The 21,643-nt window shown below is 36.0% G+C and overlaps 1 protein-coding gene and 1 pseudogene across 3 annotated transcripts in view; one reads left to right on the top strand and one right to left on the bottom strand.

Moving 5' to 3' along the window:
- The window catches only part of SCN11A (sodium voltage-gated channel alpha subunit 11), a 197,404-nt gene that overhangs the window by 84,096 nt on the left and 91,665 nt on the right, over positions 1-21,643 (top strand). For 2 of the 3 annotated variants that reach the window (XM_074199106.1, XM_074199105.1), the window contains exon 1: positions 11,419-11,503. In XM_074199106.1, the coding sequence (XP_074055207.1) occupies positions 11,424-11,503 (80 nt within the window). In that variant the 5' untranslated portion in view covers positions 11,419-11,423. Of the gene's footprint in view, positions 1-5,846; positions 6,151-8,272; positions 8,392-11,413; positions 11,504-21,643 lie in introns of those variants that run through there. The other variant, XM_074199107.1, reaches the window with a different exon arrangement.
- On the bottom strand, positions 259-4,320 carry LOC141496586 (zinc finger CCHC domain-containing protein 9 pseudogene; annotated as a pseudogene).

The raw sequence follows: 21,643 nt of genomic DNA, 5'->3' as shown, positions 1-21,643 counted from the left end.
AAGATTCTTATGAATTGATTTCATTCCTCCTTTGCAGATACTATTTTGTTAAGAACTAGATTTTTCCCCCCAGAACTCCAATTTAAGCATCAAATACTAGTTTTTGAGTGTTTTTATATCGGTGGTACTCCTCTTCAGGGCACAAAACTCCAGACGAGAATTTTGACAACATTCAGATAATATGACACTCTAAAGTGTCATCTGTCTGCCCTCAAAAGTTAATAAACTTGGCTATCAATTTTTTTGGTTTTTTTTTTATCATTTGGGAGCCTCCAAAATTCCTTCATAATGTGTACTCATCCCCTTAGTCCAACAACCAACTGCAATCTCATTATCTGAATTCTAATTTTCAGGGCAATCTTTTTTAAAAATATTCCACAGAGCCACATGGTTACCACCTTCAGTGTAAAGTTGTTTAGGGATTATCAGGACAAGATCTAGATAGGTGTCCCATCTCTCCACAAATGAAACATTTAGCAAAAGGAAATTCTCCCATATATGGGTCTACTTTGACTTTGTATCTGGTTATTTCATGTTCAGTGGAACCACTGTGGTAACAAATTCCAGGGTCCTTATCTTGACTCTCAAAGATAACAGGCCAATCTGCAACTCCATGGCCTGGTTTTCAGCAATGATAACAGACCCATGTGGTTTTCCTTTATTTTTTGTCTTTTCCACCTCCTTCCTTCTCAAGACTATCTTTTTTTTGAGAGCTGTTGCCATTTTGTCTCTTATTTCTAGGCTAAGTGATCCTGTCACATTCCCATTGTATCTTAAACATTCCATGAACCCATTTACATCTTGATTGGTATATGTTTTCTTTTTGATTTTTCATTTTGGTGGATCATTTTTTTTTTTTTTAGGTTTTTGCAAGGCAAATGGGGTTAAGTGGCTTGCCCAAGGCCACACAGCTAGGTAATTATTGTCTGAGTCTGGATTTGAACTCAGCTCTTCCTGACTCCAGGGCCTGTGTTCTATTCACCGCTCCACCTAGCTGCCCCAGGGTGGATCATTCTTAAGGGAGATACCATCCTTTTGTAGATTTTGGGTTGCTCTCTCCTTAGAATCCTTTCTCATGTCTTGCCATGACGTTGCCTTCAAAGCTCTTTTATTATGTGTTGTGCTGGTTGGTGTCTATCTGCTCATGGTTTCAACTTGCAATGACAGAGATGTGCCTCCCCTGGTGTACCAGTCAGCGAGCAAGAGAAAATGGGTTCTTTAATGTATTCTTTCCATATTTTAATTTTTGTTTGAATCACAATTTTAGGAGAAAATATTTCCTCTAAAATCTCTTGGACAAGTTGAATTTAAGATGTTTACGAAACATCCAGTTGGAATGTCTGAAAGGTGATATTGGAGATCAGCAGAGAGGTTGGAACAGGGAAGGTCATTCTAAAAGTTGCCATCAAAGACAAAGTAAATCCATTAAAACTGATGAGATTGCCAAGTGGGTACATCTAGAGAGAGAAGAGACTGGGGAACAGAACAATACTCTGGGTGATACCTATCTTAAATTAAGTGTATTCTAAAGAGATCTTATTATCTTTTCCCCAAATCCTCCCTGCATCTTTCCAAGCAGTGTATGATACAACACTATCCTCCCAGGCACGCACTCTTGACTCCTAATCTAGGAGTCAGCTTGGCCTTCTCATTATTTTTCGTTTCCCATCTCCAATCTGTTGCCAAGATCCATTATTTCATTTTTACACCACCTAGTAAAGACTCCCCCTTCTCTCTAGTCCAAACCCTTATGCCTGGGTTATTGCAATAGTCTGCAGGTGAATCTGCCTGATTCTTGTCTCTTCCCATTCCACTCTATCCTCCATTAAGTCACAGAGAAGTGATTTTCCTAAAGTTCAAGGTCATATTAACCCCTTACTTAAAAAAATTCAAGTGGTTTCCTATTGTTTCCAGGATCAAATAGAAAATACTATTTGGCATTCAAAGCCCTTCACAACTGCCTCCCCTATCTTGCCAGCCGTCTTAAACCTTACTTTCCCCCACCATGTAATTTGGTATCCAGTGACACTGACCTTTCTATTCCTTGCCAACAATTCATCATCTTCCAACTCTGGGTATTTTCACTTCTGGCCCCTTATGCCTGGAATTTTCTCCCTCCTCATATTCTCTTGCCTTCCCTGATACCCTCCAAGTCTCAGCTAAAGTTCTATCTTCTCCAGGTCTTCTTAATCATAGTAGCTTTTCTTGAAAATTATCTCTTTTTTATTTTAAAATTATTTTTTTATTCATATTGACATTACAGCTTAGACAACCAATAATTACATTGATGCAAAATTAAAATGTATTATAAAGTATAATACATTTGTAGAAATAGATAGCAGGTAAACATAAGACTTTTTATATAAATTTATATTTAGCCTTTTGAAAAAACTAGACATTTAAGTAACCTAATTATTCATTTAAAATAGTCTTTTAAATTTATGGAATAAAACAATAATATAGTATAGTTAAAAAAGATGATTATACATGAAACTTCAAATCTACTGTGCATGACTTTCAAAATAAACCCAGGAACTATATATAAACAAAATTATTTAAAAAACCCTTTTGGAAAAAAAAACCTAAAAAAAAAACCCTTTTGATTCAAATAAAATCAAATTTAAATAATAATTAGAAAAATATTAATTGTTCATGGTTAGGACAGAGCCAGCATAATAAAAATGACAATTTTATACAAACTAGTGTATTTATTCAACACCATCCCAATTATATTATCAAAAATGATTTTGCTGAATTTGAAAAAAATCATAATGAAATTCATTTGGAGAAGCAAAAAGTCAATAATATCAAAGAAACTAATGAAAAAATGTAAAGGAAGGAGTTTTAGCAGTATCAGAACTTAAACTATATTATAAGGCAATAATTATCAAAACTATCTGATACTAAGAAATAGAAAGGTAGATCAATGGGACAGAGTAGACATGCAAGTTACCACAGCAAATAAACATAACCTTGTGTTTGACAACTGTACAGGGATAAGAATTCATTATTTTGTGTTTTTTTTAAATTTTAAATTTTTATTTAAGGCAATGGGGTTAAGTGACTTGCCCAAGGTCACACAGCTAGGCAATCATTAAGTGTCTGAGGCCAGATTTGAACTCAGGTCCTCCTGACTCCAGGGCTGGTGCTCTATCCACTGTGCCACCTAGCTGCCCCTGAATTCATTATTTTGTAAAAATTTTTGGCAAACTGGCAGAAACTGGGCATGGACTAATATCTCACACTATTTGCCAAGATAAGATCAACACGTATACAGGACTTAGATTTTACAAGAAAATTAGACGTGGAACATATTACTTTTCAGATTTATGGATAGGTGAGCAATTTATGAATAAACAAAAGATAGAGAACAAAGTTAGGTGAAAAATGGATAATTCAGATTGCATTCAATTAAAAAGATTTTGTTCAAATGAAACAAATGTAACCAAGAAGGAAAGCAGAAAATAAGGCAAAATTTCTACTCTATGAAGCAAATAATTGCTGTTGTTAATGGAAAGCTTCAGTGCTTCTTTATTATTGAACATTCATCTTTTTTCATTGACGTTTAAGTCCAGGTTTTAGGATATGTTACTTTGGGTTGTTGCATGAGTTCTTTTACTCCTTGAACCTCAAATTATTAATGAATATAGTTAGAGTATTCCAAGCTTATATTGGTCTGATCAACCACAGCAGGACACATTGTAATTTGTTTCAAACATAGTGAAGTCATTTTAGTCTTCTATAACAAAGGACAAGAACCATTAATGAATAAATTTAACAATTATTAATAAGTGAATAATTAAGCAGTGATAGATAATTATTAGTGATATTAGTTAATCCATTTTCTTTTCTGAAGTATCTGGTAGATGCAAACGTTTTCAGTTATTCAAATTGATCTTTATATTTGAAAGTCTTTCTTTTTTCTTATTAGCATTGTTAAAATTTAACTGTTATGTGTCTTAGAGTTTAAAACAGATTTGTTTGTATGTTTTTTCCCTTTCTGGAGGTGAACTGTGGATTCTTCTCATGGCATTTTATCTTATGTCTTCAGAAAATTTGGACCTTTTAGTTGTATTCTTTCTTGCATGCCCAATTTTGTTGACTTAATGTGTTCTTGGGGGAGCCTTCTGAGCCTTATGTTATCTTTCCATATCCTGTCCTTGGGATCACTATGTTTTCCTACTCTTTTTCACCTTTCATTTGGTTGTCATTTCTTGTTTCTATTCCTATAGCACCTTTCACATCCTGGTCCCTTCTCTTTATTCAAATAGCCACCATACAGGCCCTTACCTCCTTTGCTGGGACTGTTAGAATGGCCATATAATTGGTGTATCATCTCTCCTCTTTCACCATTTCTCCTCAATCTAGTTCATTTTCCACACAATAGCAAAAGCTTTCTTAAGTGCAGATTTGTCCATGCCAAGTTCCCCACTAGAGGCATCCCAGTGGCCCCTTTCTTTTGTCTAGGATCAAATACAAACTCTTCAGTTTAGCAAGTAAAACTCTGCCCAGAAGTTAACCTCATTCTCTCTTTCTAGGTTAATTATATATTGCTCTCCTTCACACATACTATGGTTCAGCATGCTTTGATTTTTGTTCTCTTTCATGACTGTTCATTTTCCCCTCTCTATGATTCTGCCAAAGATTACCCTCCTCTTGGTCTGGAATTCACTAACTCCTGACCTCTGCATTTTAGAATCTCTGCTTTTCTTCAAGGCTCAGCTTAGGCATCAATCTTTTTATCAAGACATTTCTGATCATCCCCAGTTGCTAATGTCCTCCTTCAAAAATTATTCTATAATTCTATTTTATAATATTCTCTTTTTTGCATTCATATCTTCATGTGGTTTCTTGAGTTAGAATATAACTGCTTATTGTCTTTTGAACTTCACATTCCCAGAGACTGCCACTTGTTGATTGATAATATTTTTAAAAATACTGCACCATTTTATAGATTCATCTCTATATTATACCCCAGAGACCCACCAAAGTTGTATTGTGTTCTTTTTAACTAGATGATAGCTAAAATTGTTTTAATTTATAATTTCTTGTAGGTTTTTTTTATTTCTTTTTGGTTTTTGCAAGGCAATGGGGTTAAGTGGCTTGCCCAAGGCCACACAGCTAGGTCATTATTAAGTGCCTGAGGTCAGATTTGAACTCAGGTACTCCTGACTCCAGGGCTGGTGCTCTATCCACTGAGCCACCTAGCTGCCCCCTAATTTACAATTTCTGATTATTAGACAGTTTGAAAATTTTTTTTCAAATGGTGATTGATATTGTGTTTGTTTTTGCTATCCATCAGTTAATCATTATGGCACTTATTGCATCTGTACTAAGTGACAGACAGCTAGGTTGCACATTAGTGGATGGAATACTAGATGTGGAGTCAGGAAAACTCATCTTCACTTACTGCTGTGTGATCCTGGGCAAATCACTTCACCGTGTTTGCCTCAGTTTCTTTATCTATAAAATGGATTGGAGAAAGCAATAGCAACCACATATCCCAAATGGGGTCATGAAGAGTTGGACATGTCTGAAAAATGACTGAACGGCAATAACACAACAGTATGTGATAGGCACTAAAGCAGACCCTGACTTGAAGAAGTAAGTTCATATTCAGTGATCTCAGGCTTGAGACAAGCACTTTTGAATGTGTTGAGCATTTATCAAACGTCCTAACGGGTCTTATGTTCACGTTTGTATCGGTGCTTCTTAGATTTTGGACATAAGATTTTCATCAGAAATAATACATACAAAATTCTTCCCCCAATCTATTTTTTATTTTTATTCTGGAGGCATTGCATGTTGAGGGTAATCAATATTTTATTTTGTCTTTGAATGCTCAGTGCATCATTTCTCCTTGACCCAAAGATGAAGCTAGAAGAAAAGATGGGCTGCCCGGTGATCTTCCCAGATGCTCGCAACTTCCACCTCTTCACTCCTGATTCTCTGGCAATGATTGAGAAGCTGATTGCTGCAGAGAAACTGAAGAAGAAGAATGCCCAAGACACATCAGTTCAAGAACCTCTTCCTCGTCCTCAGCTTGACTTGAAAGTATCCCGGAAGTTACCCAAGATTTATGGGGACATTCCTGCTGAGGTTATAGGGAAGCCTCTGGAAGACCTTGACCCTTACTATGTGAACCACAAGGTAGACCCAGGGAGGGTTCTAGGGGCAAAGGGGTTGGGACAAAGATTCCTGTGTTTCTATGACTGTGGAATCAGTGGTCTTGGGGTTTTTAGCTTCATATTCCTCTTTTCAGGGTGGTTTTTGGTTTTGGGTTTTTTTTTTTTGGCAAGGCAATGGGGTTAAGTGACTTGCCCAAGGCCACACAGCTAAGTAATTATTAAGTGTCTGAGGTCAGATTTGAACTTAGGTCCTTCTGACTTCCAGGGCTGGGCTTTAACCACAGCATCACTTAGCTGCCCCAGGGTGTTTCCTAAGGGTGGAAATCTGGGGGATTAAGAAAGATACAGAAACAAAAAATATTACTAGTTTTGGTGAAAAGAGAACTAAATTGTGAATCATAAGACTGAAGTTCTTAGTTCTGACTTCATGTCTTTTCTGTTTAATTAAAGGTAAGAAAACAGTAGAACGTTTAACTGAATTCAAATGGAAAGAAAAAAAAAGATTGGAATGGGCCAGGACTTGTTTCTTTACTGTAAAATGGGGATAATAATAACCATTCTGTCTCTTTCCCAGTGTAAGTTAATCAGTTAATCAGAAAGTATTTGTTAAGTTTTTATTATGTGCCAGACACTGGGGTCACAAAGAAAAATGGAAAGCGCTCTAATAGAAGAGTCACCATGTACATAAGGACAGAAATATAAGATAAATGCAGGCGTGTAGAGATGAACATGGGTTGGTTGGTTGGTCCTTGTCCTTTGTTATTGAAGAAGGCCAAAATGATATCACTATGTCTGAGACAAAGGAACATTAGTGGAGATGCCATTAGCTGCTAGGAGGGGCAGTATTGGGTGAAGGGAGTCAGTAGAACTAAGATTTGAAGGAAGTCAGGGATTTTCAGGGGAAGACATAAGGAAGAGAGCATTTCATGTTTAGGAAATGGCTAGTGCAAAAGTTTGGAGATACCCAAAAGATGGAATTCAATGTGTGGTGAAGAGAAAAGTGGAAAATGGGAAAATGCTAGCAAAATGGGATCTATTTTCAGTTTAAAAATTCAATTTTATTTTTTATTTTTATTTTATATTTTAAAAATAAGTTCTCTCCTTCTATTCATCCCTTTCTCTGCTCATAGAGAAACCAAAAAATGCAATAACTATTACATGGATTAAGTGAAATAATTTTTTATTTTACTTTTTTGCTTTTAATTTTTTTTTTTGGTTTTTTATCTATACTTTTTTAAAAGTCCAAGAAAATAAGAGCAAAAAATATCATTTGATTTGTACTCAGTCCATCCAACTCTGTCTGGAAGAGGAAGGCTACATTTTTTGCTATGGGTTTTTTGGAATTGTGGGGGATCATTGCATTGGTCAGAGTTACTAAGTCTCATAATATTTTCAATTATTATCTACCTTTCCAAAATTGCTCATTTAATTTTGCAACAGTTCATAGAGGTATTTCCATATTTTGACCATTTAACATTTGAAGAATGTCTCTTGGTCTTATAAATTTGGCTCAGTTCCTATATAATTAAAAAAATTAAACATTTACCAGAGGAACTGCAGTCCTTCCCTGCCCTCCATGTTCCTTCTTCTCATCTTAGCTGGATTGGTATTATTTGTACAAAATAAAGGGTCTAATTTTGGAGGGGAAAATAATGAGATTTTTTGAGACCTATCGAATTACTGAAGGAAGTCTGATTAACAATAACCATAAAATAACATTATCCCTTTGTTCAGTGTAGAAATAGATGGTTACCCAAAGTGTTTAGGTTAGACTGAATGAAAAATGGAATATGTATTCTCAGCAAGAGTTAGTGTTTGGTGCAGGTTTTTGAGAGAGATCTTGAAGTTACTTCCCTTAAAAACTTCAAGAACAGAATGGATAAGTCTAGGGTAGCTGGAACACATGGTCTCTCAAGATGCTTTTCTGCTCCTATAATTCAGAAGACTGATCAAAAACTGTTTATCTTTCAGATGAAAACTGATGCTTCCTTGGAATCACATCTTTATATTAGATAGTCAAGAAATGAAATCGTGCCCTATCTTGGTTTCTATAGTAATCATGTATTCTTGTTGTTGGGTTTTGATACTTTAATTTTCTTTATTATTCCACATTAAATATATTCCCTATTGTTTCTATCTTTCAGACATTCATGGTATTGAACAAAAAGAGGACAATCTACCGCTTCAGTGCCAAACCAGCCTTATTCGTTCTTGGGCCTTTTAATTCATTCAGGAGACTGGCCATTCGCATCTCAGTCCATTCATATCCTTTTATTAACCTTTTTTCTCTCCTTGCCTCCATTACTAATCAGGCACCACCCTGATACACCAATTAAGTGTAAATGTGTCATCTCTAGGGACTCCATAAGATTGGGTAATTGAGAATCCAAATGCCTAGTATGAATTTTTGGAATCAAGTAAGTGATATGAATGCATTTAATATTATAGAAACTAAGGCCTGTAAGTTTCATATTGGTAATCTTGGATTGATATCCAGGTTGTGCCTTAAAAGTCTTCTCAAGGGGGAGCTAAGTGGTGTAGAGGATAAAGCACCAGCCCTGGAGTCAAGAGGACCTGAGTTCAAATCTGCCCTCAGACACTTAATAATGACCTAGGTATGTGACCTTGGGCAAGTCACTTAAGCCCATTGCCTTGCAAAAAGCAACAACAACAACAAGTCATCTCAAAATAACTTTTTTGACACTTCTCTAATGAGTTATTTATTTATTTATTTTGAGTTTTACAATTTTTCCCCCTAATTTCACTTCCCTCCTTCCCCCCACCCCACAGAAGGCAGTCTGTTAGTTTTTACATTGTTCCCATGGTATACACTAATCTAAGTTGAATGTGATAAGAAAGAAATCAGATCCTTTAAGAGATAGCAAAATTATATAAGATAATGGTTTTTTTTTCAAAATAACTTTCAAAGATATTAGACCTTAACTTCATCAGTGGTGATCAGAACTCTCATATCTACCTTTTTGGTATAAGAATAATAAAAAAGGCTGTTTTTTCTTGAAGCTATATTGGGGAAAATGGGCAATCAAAGAGAGATTGGGACCACTGCTGGAGAAGGCAGATTTCTTCAAATTTTATTTTGTTTCTGTTTTCCTTGCCAAAGAGAATGATATTTGCATTAGAAAGAACATCATCATCATATCATCAGAGCTAGCATTATATAGTACTTTACATGTATTATCCTTTTTTTTAATTCTCCCAACAACCCTGCAATGTAGGTGGTATTATCCCTATTTTACAGAACACAAATGAGGAATGAGTTGAACCCTAGGGAAGAAAGGAGAGATTAAGAAAGCATAATTTTGGGCAGCTAGGTGGCACAGTGGATAGAGCACTGGCCCTGGAGTCAGGAGGACCTGAGTTCAAATCCAACCTCAGACACTTAATAATTACCTAGCTGTGTGGCCTTGGGCAAGCCACTTAACCCCATTGCCTTGAAAAATCTAAAAAAAAAAGAAAGCATAATTTAACCTGATAAATTCCAAGCCACCAGAGCCTAAGATCATATTTGGACATGGAAAGAACTCAAAGATGGACTTATTGGGATAGCATCAGTGATCTTTGAAAGATTGAGCCAAATTGGCAAAGAGATAAATGCTTCTTATTTTCACAAAAATGGAATAGATTGATCAAATTTTACAGAGCTTTAAAGGTGATGGTTATGGAGTATCTAGAAAAGAGGGTGATTATCACAAAGATTCCATATAATTTCATAAAAAAATAAATCATGCCAGAAGAATGACATTTTTTGACAATGGGAGTAGATTGTCTTGTCAGGTAAATGCTGCAGTTTTCCTCGATCATGGTGAGGGATTCAGAATCTGTTAAGTTTTTCTTGTGGAAGAAATAGAGAGATATGAACAAGATGCTATTCTATTCTAGTGGAATCAAAATTGATTGAATGGCTAGATCCTAAAAGTATGCATTAATGATATCAGCTTGCAAAGAAGTCTCTACTTCAATGTCCTAAGTCAGTAGCTTGGATAACAGCATTGATGGCATGCTCATCAAATTTGCAGATGATGTAAAACCATGAGGCATCATTAATACATGGGATAACAGTGTCCAAAAAGATCATGATAATTCAGAATGTTGGGGTAAACCTAATAAAATAAATATGAATATAAATTTTTACATCCTATAAATATAAACTCTTGCACAGCTATAAAATTACTGTCATCTAGGTGCTTTCTTATAGAGAAAGAAGGAGAGGGAGAAGGAGAGGGAGGGAGGGAGGGAGGGAGGGAGGGAGAGAGAGAGAGAGAGAGAGAGATTTATTGCATTTATTAAGCTCTTACTATTTGCCAGACACTGGACTAAGCATGGGGATTGACAAGTTAAGCAAGCAAGACAATCTCTACCCTCAAAAAGTTTACAAATTTTATAGGGGAAGACAACAGAGAGCAGAGAAAATCTATGTAGTGACAAGGCAGTTGGTGAGGAGGAGATGGCTTTGAAAAAGTCTGGAGGGTAGTTGTAAAAGTAGTCATGCCTGGGGCCACTTGTGAAATACTGTTCCAGAGCAGAGATGTCAAACTCAAATAGAACTGGAGCTGCCTATTGGTTTAGAAACTCACAAATTAACATTATCAACATAGTTTTATTTACTTCATGAAACATTTCCCAATTAACATTTTGATCTGGTTCTGGCTCTACCTGGTAATTAGAGTTATCCTTGAACCATCTCTTGAATATGCTCCCTTTTCACCCCTGACACTGCCCCCCCTCTGGTGCAGGTCCCCATCCTCTCAGGTCTAGATGATTGCAGTAACTGCTAGGGCTCTGTCCCCATTCCATGCCATCTTCCATTCATCTACCAAGGTGATTTTCCTAAAGCACAGGTTTGATCATGTCACCTTCCTTCTCAATAAACTCTAGTGATTCCCTATCTCCTCCAACACCAATCACCCCTTCTTCCTCCCTCCCTTCCTCCTTCTTATACCACATATCTGTGTTTGTGTATGAGCCTTGGTACCCAACTCTCTCATTTCATGCTGATAGAAGGATCCTGACCCACAGACAAAGAGTGAGAGAATTTGGACCCCCTCTCCAAGCACAAAAGTATATTTACGGAAGCAATTCCAACCCCAGCAGGCTAAGTGAACCCCATCCTTGGCAAAAGCTGTGCCTTCCAGTTACATTGAGCCTCCAGGAAGAACTTGGATGGGTACAGAGGAGCAAGAACTCAAAGGAGCTATGTTTCCTATATTCCTCTTTTCATTTTTCTTTATATATTTTCTCATGTCTTCCTTAACTATATTATTCACATTATTCAGCATGTTCATCATATGCACTGTTATTGTCAACTGTGTCTTCATGGCCTTCATAACAGATGGGACCATTAGTAAATATGCTGAGTAAGTGTCTCCCTTTGATTCCTTTCCTCCAGATACTTATTGCTTTCTTCTGTTTTTTGTTAACATAGTTTACTGAGAAAAGACCAAGAGATGAGAAACTGGAAATGATTATCTTCTAGGAAAAGTTTGGACATCATTTCTGGAAGATTTTTCTCTAATCTAATAGAGATCTGGTAGTGAATGGGATTGCACATGAATTTAAATCTCCCAAAACAATTTAGAAGAAATGAATAGTCTTCAGAAAATGACCAAGACTTTGCTGAATTGTTTCTTTAAAAAATTTGAGAAAAATTATGATTTTAAACATTTATTATATGTTTGCTATATGCAATTCATTGTAGATATTGAGAGCAAAGATAAATTTTAGATAAACTGTAGTGTTTTGTACTTTAGGGTTATCTAGATACTCTTTTTAATCCCCTCTTTACTTGTCTTCTGACCCAGAGTAGTCTGAATCCTCACCGAAACAAGCATCCAATCAAAATGGTCTATTTGGCTCTTCCTCATCTCTGAGATATACTTCCTTTTCATCTTTACCTCTTAGAATCTCTTGTTTCCTTGATGACTTCACTCAAATGCATTTTTGACATGAAGACTCTTCTGATACGCCCAGTTAATTACTTCCTTCCACATGCCACCTTGTGTGCATGTTATATTGATTATGGACATACTTATAATGTACATTGTGTCTCCCTCACTGAACAAAAGGAGTCTCCCTTTTGTCTTTGCAGTCCCAGAATCTAAAAATGTTGCTGGTCACATAATAAGTGCTTGTGGATGACTTCATTGATGTGGAAACAGAGAACCAGGGTTATGGGTCTTCTCAAGGTCACTCATGTGATATGTAGCAGAGTGTAGCTATGAATACCTTGCCGTTTTTCTTTGGAGAATTCTTGGTTTATATCCTTTGACCACCTGTTAGTCCTATATATGATTAACATATAGCTAGACATAAACTCTTTACATATATATATATATATATATATATATATATATGTGGTTGCATATGTGTGTGTATATCTCAGGATTTATATTGAATACCAGACCTTCATCAGAACAATTCTATGCCAAGATTTTCTTTTCTTATTAGATTTTCCTCTCATCCTAGATGCAGTAATGTTGCCCATGAAGATATTTTTCAGTTTCATGTAATCAAATTTATTTTTTTTTGTAATTATTTACCTTCTTTGGTTAATCATACATCACCTATCTATAGCAATGAGAGATATATCATCTGTTTCTCTTCTAATATTATATACTATGATTTTTAACTTTAAGGTCGCATCCATTTACAAGGTATTGTGGGAGATGGTGTAAGGCCAACGTTGGTCTGTGGCTCATATCTGCTGAATTACTTTCCAATTTTCCAAGCAATTTTTTTTTTAGTTTTTTTTTGCAAGGCAATGGGGTTAAGTGGATTGCCCAAGGCCACATGGCTAGGTAATTAGTAAGTGTCTGAGATCGGATTTGAACCCAGGTCCTCCTGACTCCAAGGCCGGTGTTCTATCCACTGCGCCACCTAGCTGCCCTCCAAGCAATTTTTTTAAATTAGATAAGGAGTTTTTTCTTAGTTGCCCCAGACACTTGACACTAACTGTATAGGGGCAGCTAGGTGGCACCATGGATAGAGCACTGGCCTTGGAGTCAGGAGAATGAGAGTTGAAATCCAGCCTCAGATACTTCTTATTAGCTGTATGATTTTGGACAAGTCACTTAACCTTGATTACTTCACATCCAGGGCTATCTCTAATCTTCCTGATTCACATCTGGCCACTGGACCCAGATAGCTCTGAAGGAGAAAGTAAGATGGTGACTTAGCACAGCCCCCCCTTACTCAAATCCAGGTCATGTGCTTTTCATGATCTTTGAGAATGAAGGACAAATATCATCATCATCATCATCATCATCATCATCATCATCATGTTTTCTACTTTATCTAATACTAGATTATTAAGTTCTCTTGTTTCTGATTCTCCTTTGTCTAGTTTGCCTCCCTGTTTTTTAAACCAATTCTAGATTGCTTTGATGACTAATGCCTTATAGTACTATTCCCCCATTGCCCTTACTTTTTTAATCATTTCCTTGATATTTGAGTTCCTTCTGTTTTTCCAAATGAAATTTGTTATTATCAATTTGATTGATATAATGTTAACATTGTAAGTTAATTTTAGTAGTACTGTAATTTTTATTACATTGCAGGGCTTGGTCATGAACACTAAATATTTCTCCACATATTTAGGTTCTTTATTTCTTTAAGGAATATTTTGTAAATGAGTCTATATAGGATTTGTGTCTTTGGTATCCCCATATTATAGTTCTTCAGTTATTCAATTGTATCTAACCCTGTGGACAATAGCACACTAATACTGTCCATAGGGTTTTCTTGGCAAAGATACCAAAGCTGTTTACCATTTCCATCTCCAGTGGGATCTGATCCCCAGATACTTTATGCATTTCATAATTATTTGGAATAGGAGTGCTCTTTCTAGTATTGCATCTTGTGTTTTATTGTTCTAGAATAACTTCTTGCTTTGGAAGATTTATTTTTGTATTCTGTAACTTTGCTAAAGCTATTAATTGTCTCGATTAGTATCTTTGCTAATTCCCTAGGATTTTCCAAGCATGGCCATCCTATGTTAGGGAAAACTTTATCTCCTTTTTGACTATTGTCATTCCTTCAATTTTTTTCTCTTCTCTTGTCCTTTCAGAAGGTCAGATCTTTTTTCTTCTGCCCTTCAACTACTACTATTTATTAATTTTATGTTTCATTTTTCCACCCTTTTCCAAAAAGAATTTCTCTCACTCTCTTCTCCATCTTCTCTTTTTTGTCTTCTCTAGATCATAGTCTTTGATTCATGATCTTTATATTTATTTATTCTCCTTCTCTTCTCTATACTTCTCTTTCAATCTAAACTTCTAAGGTATTCAAACTATGCTCTCCCCTTTAGGAAGTTTCTGCTACTGCCTTGTACTGTTTGCCCTGTGGATTCACCTTTTTTTATTGTGCATTACTCTTGGTATAATGTCAATTTTTTATACCCCATGTTAGGACTCTTCTCCAACCATGTCCCTGATTATGCAGCCCATCACTGATGTCTATCTTCCCGCATTACTTTTCCCTGATTTGCCTCAAAATCTCCCTCCTGAGTTCATGCCCTTCCACTCCCAAGATACCAATTACTCTTAGGTGTTCCAGTGACCTTGCTACTTTGCCCAGGTAGGAGCGTTGTAAGCACTAAATCACCCAGATCACTTTCAGTGCTAAGTTATCATCTTCCTTCACAGACTGTCTCTTTTCTCCATACTCCTATTGATCAGTGGAAACCCCCTACTAAAGTAAGACCTTCTTTCTTGCCCCCTCTTTTTAATTTTCCCCTTCTATTCCTCTATTCTCCCATAGGGTCTTCCCTCTCTCTGAGGCCACAAGGATCACTTTCTCCTCATAGCTAGCCTTTGAGTATATCTAGGCCCATCTGTCATTTTTCCCCCTTCCTTCTTTCATGTACATTCCCTTGTTGTAATGTAGACTTACAAAAACCATTGATTTACCTCTAGGCACGGCATCTACAGATTCTGTTCGTAAAGTCCCAAGTCCACCTCTTTACCATTCCACCTGGCTTCTATTTTTCCCTTGTTTACATGTGTGCATTTAGATAGAGATCTCTTTCTGGTCTCTGCTGTCATTCTGCTACTGTTGCTATTTTTGGCTGCTACCTTTATTTACTCCTCCTGCATTTCTGTTATTTGGGGTACTTGAAGGACAAATAATCTCTAGCCATCTTAGGTTTCTTTCTAAAAATGTTCCAAATGACTATTACTGAGTGTCTGTCTTTTTTTCATATATTGTTAAGCTTAGCTTTGCAGGACAGGCCACCCTGGATTCTGTACGGACCTCCACTGTTCTCCAAGATGCATTATTCCACTCACTCCTCTATTTCCTTGTAAGTGCAGGATAATCCGGGGTTATTCGCATTCCTTTACTTTGTATTTAAAAGACTTTCTTCTTCACGACTTGAAGCTATTTTTGAATCGTAACATCTGTCTTAAAGTTTGTAACCTTGATTTGTTTTCCCTTGGAAGTGATCTATTACTTCTTTCAACTAATATAACATTTCCTGCATTCAGAAATGATGGACGCTCTCTTTTCATTAGTTCCTTCGTTGTATTAAAACTGTTGTCCTCTTGTGGATTTTTCCTTCCTTTGTGTCTATGTAGTCTGTGTTCGAGAGCACTGTGATTTACTTGTGGAGTCAGCGCATTTTCTTTTAATTTCTGTTGCTTTTTTTTCCTTCTAGACTGCCCTTTACTGATGAATATGTGCACTCCTAATCTCTGGTTCTCTCTTTTGTTCTTTGGTGAGATTTGCCATCACAGAATTCGAATTTTTCTGTTAAGTTCAATAGTTTTGAACTTTCACTTCTGCTCTCAAAATTCTCATTTCTCTTCTGCATTACTCAGGAGCAGCAGATTGGGATTTCATAGTCTCACATTCCACAGGATTTTCTGCGTCTTCAAGTGTTGAATAATGTTCCCTGACTTATTTATTTATTTATTTATTCATTCATTCGTTCGTTTATTTGTTTGTTTGTTTTTTGACCTTTTTACTACAAATGTTCAGTTTTATTTCATGATTATTAAATATGGAGTACAACTTTCTCCAAAGAAGTGAAAATTAATATCACATGAAGACAGGGAAGAGGTATAAGGTGGGGTGGGTGTGAGCAGGATGCAATAAAAAAACCAATGAAGATTTTACTGGAATAAAGGATAGAATTAGAGAAAAGTTAGATAGTTAAAGAAGTTGGACTGATCATAGGTCAAGTATAAGGGTGACAGATACATAGCTTAAGTACTACCCTGGTATTCATTTCATTTTATTTTTAGAAAGATTTTATTTATTTTGAGTTTTACAATTTTTTCCCTCAATCTTGCTTCCTTCCCCCCACCCCCTTTTATGGTATTTATACATAAACCTAAACACATTTAATATGTCTGGAAGTCAAATTTCTTCTGCCATTGATGAATACCTTGTTGATTTATCTGCTTATGTTCAAGATCTTTGAATTTTCTTCTTGAAATCTTTAGTAACTTTAGTCTCTTCTCCTTTATGTGGAGAGGACTATCCTTTATATAGAGCTGGAGGTATCATTGTGATTGAAGAAAAGTGGAGAATATATGTCTAGTCTTCACTCCACTCTTCTCCAAGGGTGACTTGAATTCCTACCAAGAGGGGAAGTAAAAAGTTGAGACCAGATTCTGCCATTCTACTCTCTTTAGAGGGAGAGAATACTGGACTAGAATTATGTCTCTCTTTCCTTAAATATTATTCTTCTAGGGATATGTTTTCAGCCTCAATATTACTTCTAGTCACTGTTTTGTCAATGGGGAAGCAGGATCATAGGCTTTTATATACAAGGCTTGACTCCTTTTCCCACACAGTTGCCCAAATTGGTCAAAATGGAAGGTGGAAAAAGGTGAATATATGCCAGATAATAGAGTGAAGGAGTTCTTCCTTTGGGAGGGAAATATTTCAGTTCAGCCAAGATAAGAGATTCCTAAATTTCATCCAAGGGCCAGTTCTTTACTGTTTCTAGTCTGTCAAGCTTTTGGAGAGTGCAGATCTGCTCATATTTCGATCTTCCTAGAATATTTTTCTTTAGGAACCCAAAGTACACTTGGCATCTTCCATATTCTCTCTCAAAGCTGTAAGTTAGAAGGGCCCAAAGCTCCATAAGATTCAAAGTAGGTCCTAAAGACTGGAAATCTTGGAGAGTACAAAGACTGGAAATTAAAACTCTCTTCTATTCTTGCCAACTCTTCCTTGCTCCTCACATAGGCACCAACATGATCTTAACCAGTGAGAGAACTCCATTCCCACAGACCCTGGGACTTATTGCTCCTTTTAACTCAACTTTCTGAATCTCTAACTGGCTCACTCTTTTCTGATAGTGATTTCACTGGGAGATGAATCTCAAAGCAATTCAGCCTCCTCCCACCCATCCTGGGAAATTCACAAAATTCACTAGCCTGGGTCTGCCCCAAATCACTTTTAGGTGGTCTGAACTGGTCACAACTGGGGATTTAGTACTTTACCTTAGGTTTCGTGGAGTCCTGTACTAAGGCATCCTCTCCCCTCCAGGGATCCTATCCTGTTGTCCTGTCCCATTCCCCTTGCTCCTCAGTTCTCTGACAGCACTGAAAGGTCAGAGACCTTTTCCATCTCTAAATGCTACTGTCTGTGTTACTGACCATGTGGCCTCGGGAACTTCAATGGTCTGGAGCACTGCAGAGATTGCAGGCTCTCTGATCTGTTCTAAGTAGACTGCCTGGAAAGAGGGAGAGACCACCAAGGTGTGGGCAGCGTTTATTACAAGCTAGTGTGAGTCACCTGTCACAGCTTTGTTACCAAGGAAAGTGGGATGCACTGGAGGGGTTGAGTGAGTTCAGTATATAAGAGTTATTTATTTTTTTGTTTGTTTGTTTTGTTTTACCTTCTTCTGAATTCTGGGTATCCTAAATCATGGAGACAACTCAAGTTTCTTGATCTTTAGTCTGTAGTTTCTGTTTTAGAGGGGTTTGAAGAGTCAAAGGGATCAGAGGAAATGGCTAAACGGACCCAGGAGTTGATTACTATTTCTAAATGAAGAAAGGGCTCCAAACCTGATATCCAAAACTTGACTCCTTTCTCACCAGATACCAATCCGCTTTCTCTGATTTCTTCACTATTTGTTATGGATTGTCATGGTGGAACTGATATTTGGGCTAGTACTTCTCACTGAGGTATCTACTTGCATCTGTAGCTCTCTAGAAGCTCTCTTGTCGCTTCCTAGCTAGTGGACACAAGTGAGAAGTCCCTGAAATGGCCACAGAGCTAGACCTAATTGACAGACATTAGAAACTACCTCATCAAATGTCTCATTTTACAGATGAAGAAACAAAGGCACCAGGAGTTAGAGATTTGCCCAAGGTCACTGAGGTAATAAAAGTAATCAATCAAAGACTTTTTAAATTACCACTATTTTCCAGGCACCGTGATAAGGCAAAAGACACAGGAGCTGCCCTTCAACTCTCATTCCTTGCCACCGTTCTTTCCACTTCACAGTTACGGAGGCATTTGAATGAAAGGAAACCCATCCATGAGCACTCAACCAAGTCCACATGCTTCGAACAAGAACAAAGGCTCATAGTAGACCATCCAGATAGACCCAGCCAAATGAAATGTTTCCTGAAAGACCGAAAAGCTCCATCTGACCCTGGAGATTTGATTGCAGATCATTGTTTTGGCAGGGCTGCTGATTAGGAACTTGGTTTTAGATTAATATTTGTAAGACCATATGACCTGGGAGAGCTCATTATTATGGTTGAAATATTGCTCCCCCCCTCCTTTTTTTATTTGTATGAATTGGTATGTCTCCCTTGATTCTGGTCACTTTGGATTGAGCAGGAGAATCCTGTCTTGTTTTGTCTTTCTAGGAGAAGAAGGTCAAGTTTTCGAAAGGGAGCAATGGATGGAAATTGCAAACATAATTTTAGGCTTTCTGCAAGGATAACTTTCCTAACATTAAGAAGATTTTTGATTTGCTTGTTAGTTACCCCCTCCATAACATAGTATAATAAAAAAATGATTACACACAAAACCACAAATCTAATGTGTACAGCTTACTATTTCTTTTAAATCTATGGTAAAGTTGTCATGCAAAATTCTTTTTTCCCCCTTTTTTTCCATCCTCCCTCTCCATGGCTGCCATTAGACACAAACACATATGTGTATCCATATTATATATATGAACATATTTGTATATATAAAATCATTCTCTATGAACTACTATTTTACAGTGTTCTCTAAATGTAGATAGTATCTTCCTTAATATGTCTTTTGTTGCTAATTTGGGTGTTTAAAAAGTCAAAATAACTTATTCACTCAAGGTTGTTCATAAAACAATATTACTGTTATGGCATACAACATTCTCTTGATTCTCATCATTTCACTCTTCATTATTTCATGTAAGTTTATCTATGATTTTCTAAGATCAGTGAACTCATCTTTTCTAATAGCACAGTAGTATTCTGACCATTGTTTGGACCCTTATTGGCTAAGAGTGAATGTAAATAGCAATTTTTTTCTGTCTGGTCAAGCCCCTCCCAGCTTGATTTTTTTTTTTGACTAAGTCAAAACTCAGGAGGACCCGAGTTCAAATTTGGCCTCAGACACTTGGTAATTGCCTAGCGGTGTGACCTTGGACAAGTCACTTAATTCCATTGCCTTAAATAAATTAAATTAAAAAAAGTCAAGATTTCCCACTCTATTGGGATTATCTCCAGTTATCCTGACTTATACTTTACCACTGAACTCAGATGGCTCTGAAGGAGAAAGTGAGGTGGTAATTTTGTACAGGCTTCTTTCTTAAATCCAATTCATCTCCCTGATGTCATAATCCCCTTTGAGAACAAAGGACAAACAACAAGAGCTAGTATTCCATCACAATCACATCCCACAACTTGTTTAACTACTCCCCAATTGATGAGCATCTCAGCAATTTCCAGTTCTTTGTCACTACATAGAGAACTGCTTCAACTAGTTTAGAAATAAAGGTTCTTCTCCTTTTTTCTCATAATAATTTTTGAAAATAGACCTAATAGTGGTATTTCTGGGTGAAAGGACAGCTTAATAAGTGTTTGGGCATAATTCCAGCTTGCTCTCCAAAATTATTGGATCAGTTCACAATTCTACCAACAATGAAGTAATGTTCCATTTTTTTCTACATTTCTTCCAACATTTGTTGCTTTCCTCTTCAATCGTTTCAGTAAATCAAATAGGTGTAAAATGATATTTCAAGATTGTTTTAATTTGTATTTCTCTGACCAATAATGATTTAAAGCATTTTTAAATTTTGGTTTCTTTACCCCAAAACTGCCTGTTTATATCTTTTGACCATCAATTACAGAATGACTCATTTTTATAGATTTTATAAAATTCTTTATATATTTGAAATAAGAGTCATTTACTTGAGAAACTACTATAAAAATTTTTTTTCACAACTTTTTGCTTTCCTTCTAATCTTGGCTGCATTTGTTTTATTTGGACAAAGCATTTTTACTTTAATGTAATTGAAATTATGCATTTTACCCTGAATTTTGCTCTTTAACTCTTTTATTCATAAATTGTTCACTTATCCATAAGTCTGATAAGTAATATTTCATATCATTCCAATTTTCTTGTGGTTTCTTTTTATCTAGTTTATCTAGTCGTTTTGATCTTATTTTGGTAAATGACATAAGATTTTGTTCTATGTCCATTTTCTGCTATACTGCTTTCCAGGTTTTCCACTGTTTTTTTTTTTATCAAGCAAATCAAAATCTTAAGTCTTTATAGTTCTCAAATATAAAGTTGCTATAATTATTAGCTGCTGCAAATTGTGTATCTATTTTATTCCAATGTTCTGCCTTTATATTTTTAAGTCAGTACAGATGGTTTTGATAATTACTTATGACATCGCTTAAGGTCTGGTACTGCTAAGTGTTCCTCCTTTACAGTTTTTTTCATTAGTTCCTCTGATACTCTTAACTTTTTTCCCTTCCAAATGGATTTTGTTATTAATTTTTCTAATTCAATAAAATTACTTTTGTGTAATTTAATTGAATATATAAATTAGGTTAGGTAAAATTCTAATTTTTTTATATTGGCCCTGACCCATGAACAATGAGTATTTCTCTAATTATTTAAATCTGATTTTGTATTAAAAAGCTATTTTTTAAAATTTTGTTTATATAGTTCCTGAGTTTGTTTAGACAAGTGTACTCCCAGGTATTTTATACTGTCTAGAAATATTTTAAGTGGAATATCTCTTATTATGTATCCTTGTTTGTGATTTATATGGATTTACTTTTTATCTCTCCTAAAATTATTATTTCAACTAACTTTTTAGTTGAGTCTTTAGAATTTCCAAGTAGGTTATTTTTTTATCTGTAAAAAGAGTTAATTTTATTACCTAATTCCTTTCTGATTTCTTCTATTTCTTTTTTCTCATTGTTATTGCCAAGATTTATAATACAATATTGAATAATATTGATGACAATAGACCTTCTTGTTTCCCAACTGAGTTTACTGGAAAGCTCCTAGTTTAGTCTCATTACCAATAT

Source organism: Macrotis lagotis, chromosome 8 (assembly GCF_037893015.1).
Source record: "Macrotis lagotis isolate mMagLag1 chromosome 8, bilby.v1.9.chrom.fasta, whole genome shotgun sequence".
In the NCBI taxonomy this organism is placed as follows: Eukaryota; Metazoa; Chordata; class Mammalia; order Peramelemorphia; family Peramelidae; genus Macrotis; species Macrotis lagotis.
The sequence above is the reverse complement of the archived record's forward strand: the minus strand, read 5'-3'. Positions and strand labels throughout refer to the sequence as shown.